Below are 12,139 nucleotides of genomic sequence, written 5' to 3'. Positions count from 1 at the left end.
CGCCAATGCGCAAAAACCTCCCCCATGCAACACTCCATGTCCACAGATACAATCATTACTTCCCTCTTTCAACCCTGCTACTACTACTGAGGTTGCTAAACTTTTATCTAGCACTCATCTAACCACTTGCCCCCTGGATCCTGTTCCCTCGCAAATGCTACGCTCACCCTCTGACTCGATTCTACGCTCTCTAACTCACATTTTCAACCTCTCCCTCTCTTGTGGCATCTTCCCAAACTCTCTAAAACATGCGCTAGTCACCCCCATACTAAAAAAGCCCTCACTGGATCCCACCAATCTCAACAACTTACGTCCCATCTCCTTACTCTCCTTCTCCTCCAAACTTCTTGAAAGACTGGTCTACAACCGATTAAGCGACCATCTGACCATGAATAAACTTCTTGATCCCCTTCAGTCCGGTTTTCGCCCTCAACACTCCACGGAAACTGCTCTCCTTAAACTCTCAAATGACCTACTAATGGCTAAAGCCAATGGACACTATTCTGTACTACTTCTCCTGGACCTCTCTGCTGCCTTTGACACAGTGGACCACCCCCTCCTCCTCAAAAAACTCCACTCCTTTGGTCTCCGTGACTGTACTCTTCGCTGGTTCTCATCCTACCTATCCCACCGCTCCTTCAGTGTCACTTACAACTCTACTTCCTCTTCTCCTCTTCCTTTTTCCGTCGGGGTCCCCCAAGGTTCTGTTCTCGGACCTCTCCTTTTCTCAATCTACACCACCTCCCTGGGTCAATTGATTGCCTCCCACGGCTTTAAATATCATCTCTACGCTGATGACACCCAAATCTATCTCTCCACCCCCCAGCTCTCTCCATCTGTCTCCTCACGCATTACCAACTTATTAGCAGACATATCAGCCTGGATGTCACATCACTTTCTCAAACTCAACCTATCCAAAACCGAGCTCATGATATTTCCTCCCTCAGGTGCCACTTCCCCTGATCTCCCTGTCAAGATCAACGGCTCAACTATCAACCCATCTCCCCACGCCAAGGTCCTAGGTGTAATCCTGGACTCTGAACTAACCTTTCGACCCCACATTCTATCACTATCCAAAGCTTGCCGCCTCTGTCTTCGCAACATCTCCAAGATACGCCCCTTCCTAACCAATGACACCACAAAGCTTCTAATCCACTCCCTGGTCATCTCCCGCCTTGACTACTGCAACTCCCTCCTCATTGGTTTACCTCTAAATAGGCTATCCCCACTTCAGTCCATCATGAACGCTGCGGCCAGGCTCATCCACCACACAAACCGCTCAGCGTCTGCTACACCCCTCTGCCAATCCCTCCATTGGCTGCCACTCAGTCACCGAATTAAATTCAAGATACTAACTATAACTTACAAAGCCATCCACAACCTGGCCCCTAGCTACATCTCTAACCTAGTCACAAAATACCAACCTAATCGTTCTCTTCGCTCCTCCCAAGACCTCCTGCTCTCAAACTCCCTTGTCACCTCATCCCATGCTCGCCTTCAGGACTTCTCCAGAGCCTCCCCCATCCTCTGGAATGCTCTTCCCCAATCCGTCCGATTTTCTCCTACCTTATCCACTTTCAGACGATCCCTGAAAACTCATCTCTTCAGAGAAGCCTATCTGGCCCCCACCTAACAACTGTACATTTATCTTCTCAATCAGCACATCACCCACAGCTATTACCTCTTGTATCTCTTAACCTTCCCTCTTAGATTGTAAGCTCTAAGTGAGCAGGGCCCTCTGATTCCTACTGTATCAAATTGTATTGTATTTGTACTGTCTACCCTCAAGTTGTAAAGCGCTACGTAAACTGTTGGCGCTATATAAATATTGTATAATAATAATAATAATAATAATTAGGGGAGGGATGCAATTTGTCATCTTTGTCCTGAGCGCTGGGTGACCTTTTCCTGGCACTGAGCCTTACCCATCTGTGATTACATTATTTTTATTTATAATCTCTCCTTGTCATAGAGGAAGTGGCAGGCTGTAAGGGTGCCATACCTCCTCTGCTTGAACTCCACAATGACAACAGATACTCAAAAACTCAAACGAAAAATGTGTTCAAGTTTACAAGAATGAAAACTAAAGATTCTGGTAATTAAAAATCCCCATTACCCCCACATTTGGGTGGAGATCACGCTGGACTGACGTGATTGGTAGACATGTGCATTCGTTTTCGTGCAAATGCATTTTCATCCGAATTTCGGGTATTTTCGTTATCGTTTTAACAAACGATAACGAACGTGCAGAATCCGAAATATCCTACATAAACAAATGCTTTATTTTCGTTTTCGTTGCGACAACAGTTCGGTATAGATAGGAGATTCGACATGACGCTGACAATAGTGGTCTGTGTCCATCGAACCTGTGGTCGAATGTGCCTAACCTTAACTCTATTAGTCCAAGATTATTCTACATAGAGAGAAAAGATTCGACATAAAGAGAAAAGATTCAACATTATAGAGACAATAGCAAAAAAGGTCGAATGTGCCTAACCTAACTCTATTAGTCCAAGATTATTCGACATAGAGAGAAAAGATTCGACATGAAGATTCGACAAAGCAGTCGCCGCGAGCGGACATTTATGGTCTAATGCTCCGCCCATAGGCTATAGAAGAATTCTAATGCTACTTGACTAGTAATAATAATTAATAAATATAATTATTACTAGTGTCATACAACATTAGAATTCTACTATAGCTTGTAGGTGGAACATTCGCTCGGAAATGTACGATTGTGGCGTTGTACAGTTTAGCTGCTCCGTCGAATCTTCTTAGAACATTCGACAGACACCATAAGCCTTTTATGACAGATTCAACCTTAATTATTTCGGATTTTTAAAAATTTTTTTAAAGAAACAAAATAAATAAAAACGAATTATGGGAGTAACTAAATAAATGTATTTTTCGGACGAAATTGAAATTCCGAAACTAAATATTTCAGTGTGCACATGTCTATGGTCACTGGTTGTGGGTAAAAGGTCAAAAGGGCAGATAGGCAAGGTTTCCATCCAGGAATTAATGCTTGTTTTTTTATGGAGATGGTAAGCCCTGTTGTGGGCCTGGCCTGCTACCTCAGGGTGCAGCCTGGTGGTCACTCCCGTAGTGATCAAAGGAGGTGAATGCAAGAGAGCGCCCAATGTACAGTTGATGTGAATAAAAAACACTTTATTGAGAATACAGATGATAGAATAAAGCCAACGCATTTCGGGGGGACATAGATCTCCCTCCTCCCTCAAGGCTGCAAATTGAATATAGTTGGAAAAGGATCCTGATGGGCCTGTCTGAGACCTGAACATCGGTACGGACATTGTTTGGAGATGCTGCCTCTCCAGCTCCAGCTGACAGTCGGACAATCTCCAAACCAATATTCAGGTCTCAGACAGACCCCATCAGGATCCTTTTCCAACTATATTCAATTAGCAGCCCTGAGGAAAGGGGAGTTCTATGTCCCCCGAAACGTGTTGGCTTTTTTATCATCTGTATTCTTAAAGCGTTTTTATTTAACTGTACATCGGGTGCTCTTTTACATTCACCTCCTTTACCCCCACAGCCCAGAAAGTATGAGTTATTTTGCCATGAGCTTATGCAGAAGATTGTATTCCTCCCCCCCTCCGGTGCCATATTTGGCACCTTTCTGGGGGGAGGGGGACAGGATTACCTGTCTTTCACAGGTTGTCCCCACTTGCGGGAGCATCAGCCACGGATATTTTCATCACCTCTCGGGCTCCCTCCTCCTCCCTCCCCAGCCGCCGGGCCATTAGGAGAGAGGAGAGGAGCGGAGAGGAGAGGAGCGGAGCGGCAGAGAGGAGAGGAGAGGAGTGGAGCGCATGTGCAGTAGGGTTCCTGGTGTGAAGCACCAGGCTACACTGACGGGTTCCCTTACTCGCAATATTAAAAACAAGCAGCTGCAGTATGTGTAGCTGCTGGCTTTTAATTTTTACAGCAGTGGGCAGACCTCCACGTTTAAAAGTATCTTCTTGGCATTTTGATGAGCTTTAAGCAGCTATGATAATACATTTCTTACCTTTTTCTTTTTTTAAAGAAGTTTCAACAAAACAAAGACAAAACAAACAGGGTACATACTGACAGGCAAGCAACACATACTGTCAAAAAAAGAAATTGGCTACATTGGTACATAAACGGCAAGTCCATTAGAAGTACAATTCTAACAAAACAGCTGGTGAGTTCACAACTTAAAGTATGAATTTTTTACCCTAACTGGCATCTTTACCAGTGCTTCTCAACCACCAGGTCGCAGCTTCCCATCTGCTCTGACAGCTACTGCTGCCAGGATTGGAGTGGCCTGCTGGACGACTCTACAGACGCCTCGCGCTATCAGACCAAAAATATATATCTGCATATATGTACATGTGGTGCCTTACCTGCAGAGTCCCATCAGACATTCCTCAATGACATCTCTCTGGGCTTTGGTGAGAGAACGTCCACGAGACAGGCGGTAAATGGTATGCAACATGGAGTCCACCATAATAGCACGGTGCTCGGTACCAGAAAACAGAGGAGCACACTTGGTGATCAGTGGAAGGACTGCAGAGCAAAGGTATCGGTTCATAGCCAGGGCCATTTCAGTGGTACTAAACGCAGCCTGAGGTTTAATGAATAAAGGACGAGAAAAATTAGGATGGACATTATGAAAGGACAAAAAAAAAAAAAAGTCAATACAATTTCTGACCACTGGCTGTCAGTCATATTATGGACTGGATGCCATTATATTGGTACATTTTACTCTAGTTTTCCTTTAAATCATTTCTCAGTCATGAAATGCCAGCATCACACACAAAAATATTCTTTCCTAGTCTTTGACATTAAAAATGCTCAATAGCCAGAACTTTTTTTCTCTGGACTGTGCATTAATGTGTAAACTAAAAAAAGTTTACACATTAACTTGATTAACTAGATACCAAAAATGGACTAGATACCAAGAATGCACTGCGTTGGCAATTGTTAGCGATTACAAGGGGTGAGAGCTTGTTTTGCTATCAGGTTTGTTAGAGATAAATTCCAAATTCTGCTACAAATTCATTACTAGACATGTGCAATTTGTTTCGTTCCAAATTTGTTTTTCGCCGAAATTTGACAAATTCGTTAATTCGGAAGTATTAGAAAATTCTGAAAATCTAAGATTTGAACATTCGGAAATTCAAAAATCCAAAAATTCAAAAGAACGAAAATCCGAAAATAACGAAAATTAGAAAACCCGAAAATTCAAATAACTGAAATAACTAACAACTATTACTAACTATTAAATTATAGGTATTGGAATTTCCTTTCAAATTTGGCTGTTCGTGAACATAATAATTACAAATTTATCCGAAGTTACGAATTATCCAAAATAACGAATGCCACATCTAAATGAATGGATGGTAACAAATTAATAGTAATAAAAAAACTTTTTATTATTATTATTTATTATTATTTGTTTGTTACGTCCCATTCGTTTAGATGCGGCATTCATTATTTCAGATAATTCGTATTCATTACGTTCACTAACAGCCAAATTTGAAAGGAAATTCCAATACCTATAATTTAATAGTTATTGTTAGTTAGTTATTATTTCGGATTTTCAAATTTTCTCTTTCTCATTTTTGAATTTTTGGATTTTTGAATTCTGAATTTCAGAACGGATTTCAGAATTTTCGAATTAACTAATTTATTTGAAATAACTAATTTCGATCAGAACGAATGATCCGAAAAACGAAAAAAAAAAAAACAAATGAATTTTTTTGGCAGTGCACATTGTCTATTCACTACATATTTGAATGGCTATGCTGTAAAAATGATCTGTCTTTTTGACCCCAGATCTCATATTTAAGAGGTCCTGTCATCCTTTTTTTCTATTACAAGGGATGTTTACATTCCTGGTAATAGGAATAAGAATGACCCAATTTTTTTTTTTAAAAAGGACAGTGTCAAAATAAAAAGTAAAATAAGTAGGAAGGAAAAAAAAAATTTAAAGCGCCCCATTCCATCGAGTTCACGCACAGAAGCAAACGCATACTTGCGTAGCACCTGCATAGGAAAACGGTGTTCACACCACACATGTGAGGTATCGCGGCAATCATTAGAGCGAGAGCATTAATCCTCTGTAACTCAACTGGTAACCTGTAGAAATGTTTTTAAAAATCACCTATGGAGATTTTTAAGGGTAAAAGTTTGTTGCCATTCCACAAGCGGGCGCAATTTTAAAGCGTGACATGTTGGGTATAAATTTACTCAGCGTAACATTATCTTTCACAATATCAAAAAAAAATTGGGCTTACTTTACTGTTGTCTTATTTTTTAATTTAAAAAAAAAGTGATTTTTTTCAAAAAAAGTGCGCTTGTAAGACCGCTGCGCAAATACGGTGTGACAGAAAGTATTGCAATGACTACCATTTTATTCTCTAGGGTGTTAGAAAAAATATATATATAGTTTGGGGGTTTTAAGTAATTTTCTAGCAAAAAAAATGATTTTAAGTTGTAAACATCAAATCTCAAAATGAGGCTCTGTCCTTAAGTGGTTAAGACCTCATAGAACTACTCAAATGCATTTATGTTTTAATATTCATTTCAGTTTGTTTTTATTTTCTTTCTTTTCTTTTCTTTTTATTTTATTTTTTTGCTTTTTGTTTTTATTCATATTTATTTTTATTTTAGATTTATCTTTATTTTTATTAATTTTCTAATGTTTATTTTTGTATTTTTTTAAATTTCAATTTCATCCTTATTTGTATTTTCATTCATAAATTATACACTCACACATACATAATAAATTCACACATATATGGAAGTGGTATTCGCATGTATGTTTTGGAATCATTTTAAGCATTAATATAGTGTTTTAATTGATTGTCAATGGAATGGTATACGTAATAAGAGAAGCGATATAGATATGTTGTTTAAAATTTATCCAGGAAGTGATACCATTTGGGTGGAGGAAGTTATGCTGTAGTAGCTGAAGTTGAAGTTAGTACACCTATAAGAAGTGATTTAAGCCTATTGGCTGAAACGAGAGGGAGGTGTATGCCCTCATGTATAAATCAGAGCATTGTGAAACTGGAAATCATGTCCTTGATGACGCCCTGTGGGAGGGGCAAAATGTGTTGATGTAATTTCCGGGTTTGCAACCAAAGACCACACTTTCACCCTATCTGGAACGCACGCCGAGTCGCAGCGAACCCAGAAGAGCCTCATTATTGTTCCAATGCCCGTTCTATTCAGAGATTTTCCTGATGGATATTCCAGCTGCCCTAAAGAGTAGATTTTGGAGACCTCAATATGGAAGCCAAAGAGGCCTGGTATTTTCAAAACCAAACACGTGCGTGTTTGACCCCCAGACTGAAAAGCTGAGGGTCCATTTTCTCTGGTGAGTGGGGATACGAGAGGGGAGTGTGGCATACTGCATGGCATGTTTACTTGGAGCACTGAGCACTTTGTATGTGATTTTTTTTTTAAAAGACTTTGGTCACTGTTATACATACACATTATTTTGGACTGGTAGGTGCTCATGTTAATTAGCTCCTCTGGAAAACCCAATAACCAGAACAATTAATTGCCAGATCAGAGTATGAGGAGATGAAGGAAGAGCGTTATCCAAGTTCCAGAAATCCTAGGATTCTAGTATATGGTATTTTCTTGTTGGTGTTGCAGATTATAAGCCTATTTTATGCATAATGCCATATAGGGGCTGAAATGAAAATTCCTTTGAGTCAGGTCTACTGTATATGACATAAATCATATAGACCTACTCAAAGGAATCTTCCTTTCTGCCCCTATATGAGTGCCTGCAATTTTTTTGTAGAAAAGGAGAGGGAGTCACAATAGAATACTGTTTCAAGTTTTTTTGCATCTCAATGACTCTTTCAGTCATCTGGAGTAGGTGTTTCCACACAGAGAAGGTTGTTGTTTCGCTGAAGATGCTACAGGATTTTGTCAACAGCTGAGTTTTAAAAAAAAAAACAGCTTTTCCTCAAATACTTCACTAAACTCAGCCAGAAAAAGAAGTCAAATCCATAACAGTCACAGAAAGAGATGAAGGGCATCTAGACTATAACTACTCCAAGACGGAAAAGTAACACACCGTATCTAGAGAGGCTGCAGCCCGCATGTCCGGCAAGAACCCAACTTCTAGAACTTGCAGCAGGAAGTCCTGATTGTCAATACCATAAACACGATCCAAGAAGAGCACCATGGGAGCTTTGTGGTCTGGGACAAAGCTAGCAGACATTTTTGGCTCAATAGTATTGCCATCTATATAAAAAAAAAAAAACAAAAACAAAAAAAAAAAGCCAACATGTACATGTCAAGTCTCATTGCAGTCTTTAATGGATTCAATAACTTTAGTCTCTTGTCAATGCAAGACTTTAATGCATATTTTTTTTTAAGGATACAAGAAAAATGTTCTGAAATTCCAGGGACTGCTCCTCTTACCCTTTCCAAATGCCGGTATTTGAAGAGGAAGACTAATAACTCCCACCAAATCCTCAATAGGCACCAAAGATCGAAGGATTGCTCTTATCCTCAGAGCTTCTCCTTTGCCAGCTTGGATCAGCTGAAGAAGACAATAGAATAAAGGACAGTTTGATAAAATAATTGGATAAAAACTCTGATGGCTAAAAAGCTAATAAAAAGCATTGTGCAGTAGCCCACCTGGTACAGAGCAGGTTAAACTCATTGTCTAAAATGTAATTTCAAAGAAGTGAGGGAAAGAGTAGATAAATTGCTCTATGTTAAAGATTTGTGGATACAGATTCTGTTTTTTGTTTTTTTTTTCTACTCAGCCTATACAGTATCTTGTTCAAGATGTTGCCAGCACTTCTTCCATAGAGTAAAATTAACTTTAGCCGCTGAACTTATTATGCACCAATCATCAAATGGCAAACATAACTCAGAACGGAACGTGGGGAGGACTCCTACACATAATCAAGCCTTAAAGTGGTGGCCCTAAATTCAAATAATGACTATAGATCCACTGGTTTGTGGATCTGTCCCTGTTCTAAAAATCCCCCTTGCACTGCTGAAATACTCCACTGATATGGGCCCAGTCCTGGTCCCATTACACACAATCTACCCTTCCATTTAAGTCAGTTCGCCACAGCTCTAGCATGGACTGGCTGCCTCTTGCTGAGCAGTCAAATTAGTGTCTGTCTCTCACACAGTCTTGGTGAACAGACAGAAGGGAAGAAAGTAGCTGGCAAGATAAAATCACTAAAGTGTATAAAATTGACCTGCTGGATATTCATTTTCTCCTTTTAAAAACTGGGAATAGAAAATGTAAAGAGATGGATAAAAGGGAAAAGGTCTCCTCTCACTTACATGCATCTCTGGAGCACAACGGCCCAGAAGGTCAATGAGAGCCGCATAGAAAGACATGATGGCATTACCAAGGTGTACCCGATTCTCTTCATGTGGTTCCTCACCACCATACCTTGCAAATAAAATGTAAGAGATTAACAGACATACAGTAAAAATAATGTTCTTAAATTCTAATTCCCAAGTGTAGTAATCCATATCTAACCAGCAGAAAACACTGCACTGAACTGCGACCAGAATAAGATGCATTCTGGTTGGTCAATATGGGTTACTGTACCAAAAAATTAGCACTTTACAGTAAGAACTCTTTACTGAATAGGACTGAAAGAATTAAAACAAGGACAACAAAATGCTGGTAACTTTATAAATAAAATGTGAAATTATTATTATTATTATATAGGATTTATATAGTGCCAGCAGTTTGAGCAGCGCTTTACAACATGAAGGCAGACAGTACAGTTACAATACAATTCAATACAGGAGGACTCAGAGGGCCCTGCTCGTTAGAGCTTACAATCTAGAAGGGAGGGTCAAGTGATACAAAAAGGTAATAACTGTGGGGGATGAGCTGATGGAGAAAATAGACAAACAGTTGTGGGTAGGATAGGCTTCTTTGATGAGGAGGTAATTCAGGGATTGTCTAAAAGCTAATAGAGTAGGAGATAATCGTACAGATTGGGGTAACGAGTTCCATAGGATTGGAGAGGCTCTGGAAAAGTCCTGGAGGCGAGCATGGGAGGAGGTGATGAGGGAGCTAGAGAGCAGGAGGTCTTGAGAGGAACGAAGAGAATGATTAGGTTGGTATTTTGAGACTAGGCTAGTGATGTAGCTGGGGGCTAAATTGTGGATGGCTTTGTAAGTAGTCATCATTATTTTGAATGTAATTGTTTGAGTGAGAGGAAGCCAGTAAAGGGATTGACAGAGAGATGTAGAAGATACTGAGCGGTTGGTAAGGTGGATGAGTCTGGCAGCAGCATTAATGGTGGATTGAAGGGGGGATAGAAGGGGGGATAGACTATGTAGAGATAAGCCAGCGAGAAGGGAGTTGCAGGAGTCGAGAGAGGAGAGAGATGACCAGGGAGTGAATTAGGAGCTTTGTTGTGTCAGTAGTTAGAAAGGGAAGTATTTTATAGATTTTGTGGAGGTTGAGGCGGCAAGATTTGGACAGTGATCGTATGTGAGGCTTAAAGGAGAGTTCAGAGTCCAGGACTACACCTAGGACCTTGGCATGCGGAGATAGGGTTATAGTTGCACCATCGATTTTGACAAAGAGATTAAAGGAGGGGGCACGTGGGGGTGGAAAAATTATAAGTTCAGTTTTGCATAGATTGAGTTTGAGGAAGTGGTGTGACATCCAGACTAATATATCTTAATACACGAGGAGACGGAGGGAGTGAGCTGAGGGGTAGAGAAATAGATTTGGGTGTCGTCAGCGTAAAGAGGGTATTGGAAGCCATGGGAGGCTATTAGCTGACCCAGGGAGGTGGTGTAGATTGAAAATAGGAGAGGTCCCAGAATAGAACCTTGGGGAACCCCACCAGAGAAAGGAAGAGGAGAGGAGGAAGTAGAATTGTAAGTAACGCTAAAAGTGTGGTTGGATAAGTAGGAAGAGAACCATTGAAGACTACAGTCACGGAGACCAAAGGCGTGGAGTTTTTTTTTGTAGAGGAGGGGGTGGTCAACCATATCAAAGGCAGCAGAAAGGTCTAGGAGTAGGAGTACAGAATAGTGTCCATTGGTTTTGTCTGTTAGTAGATCATTTGTTAGTTTTAATAATCAAATAAAACAACTAAGAATGATGTATACAGAATAAAATACAGAATTAGGAGTTATGATACTCTATATACAGTAAGGGAATAATAACACAGTATGGGCAGTCCAAGTATTTTACTAAGCACATAATTCTTTTAAAAGGAAGCAGGAAGTATATCATGTATATGTAACTCATATAAAAGCCAATAAGCTGTTTTATGTGCATGCCTAAAACATTCAGCATATATGTTCACTTTATGACGGTAAACAGAGACAAGTATAAATGCAGCTAGAGGGGAATATTTTGCATATTTTAAAAATGACAGTCACTCACAGTTCCCTGCGGCGGTCCTTCTTGACAGTGGGTCCATCCCTCGCAGGGTCCTCAGAGATCTTGATAGCATCTTCAATGGCACCCAACAGACCGTTACCACCCTCACCTCTCAGGGCAGGGCCAAAACACTCAGGACGTCGGATCAGAAGACGCACCACCACATTCGCATTCTCCTCTACGCTCTCACCTGTGATCAAACACAAATAGTGACACACGCGTAATGAGCACTGCAAGCACTTTTCATGTTGTCATTTGAAATAAAATTAATTTTGATTAGGCACTACACTTGACACTGAAAGATTCCCTTTCACACTCACCATTCACAAAGACAGCGAAACGAAGAAAGTCTAGATACCTCTCTCCTCCAACAGGGTTCCAACCAATGTCTGGATATCCCTTGGCAAGTAGCATGGGACAACTTTGCAAGCCACATCCAGCCAGATAGGACACGACCTACACAAAGGGAATTTAAGTTCCTTAAAGAACAGATATAGTGCTGATGAATACAGTTCATGAGTAGGGAAGGCAGGCATTACACTGCTTTTCAGTTATAATGGGTTTAGAGTATTTTTGGAAGAGCCTTTCTCCATAAATCCCTGTCCACCTCGACTATCCAAGTGCCACCCCTTCTACATACAGCTTTTGTACAAGAGATTTGGATGTAGAAGAGCGTTGCACAACTTACAGTGATTTTCGGAGATGCTAAACACCAGTTGAGTCTGTCACACCTAATGTTCCTAC

The 12,139-nt window shown here is 40.4% G+C and overlaps 1 protein-coding gene across 13 annotated transcripts in view; it reads right to left on the bottom strand.

Annotated features, from left to right (window-relative positions):
* RYR1 (ryanodine receptor 1) overlaps nucleotides 1-12,139 on the bottom strand; it is a 302,237-nt gene that overhangs the window by 122,380 nt on the left and 167,718 nt on the right. For all 13 annotated transcript variants that reach the window (XM_073598714.1, XM_073598720.1, XM_073598713.1 and 10 more), the window contains 6 exons: nucleotides 11,716-11,851; nucleotides 11,399-11,585; nucleotides 9,316-9,427; nucleotides 8,431-8,551; nucleotides 8,081-8,250; nucleotides 4,386-4,606 (listed from right to left, as the gene is read on the bottom strand). In XM_073598714.1, the coding sequence (XP_073454815.1) occupies nucleotides 4,386-4,606; nucleotides 8,081-8,250; nucleotides 8,431-8,551; nucleotides 9,316-9,427; nucleotides 11,399-11,585; nucleotides 11,716-11,851 (947 nt within the window). The remainder of the gene's footprint in view (nucleotides 1-4,385; nucleotides 4,607-8,080; nucleotides 8,251-8,430; nucleotides 8,552-9,315; nucleotides 9,428-11,398; nucleotides 11,586-11,715; nucleotides 11,852-12,139) is intronic.

Source organism: Aquarana catesbeiana, linkage group LG09, assembly GCF_042186555.1.
Source record: "Aquarana catesbeiana isolate 2022-GZ linkage group LG09, ASM4218655v1, whole genome shotgun sequence".
Taxonomy (NCBI): domain Eukaryota; kingdom Metazoa; phylum Chordata; class Amphibia; order Anura; family Ranidae; genus Aquarana; species Aquarana catesbeiana.
The sequence above is the reverse complement of the archived record's forward strand: the minus strand, read 5'-3'. Positions and strand labels throughout refer to the sequence as shown.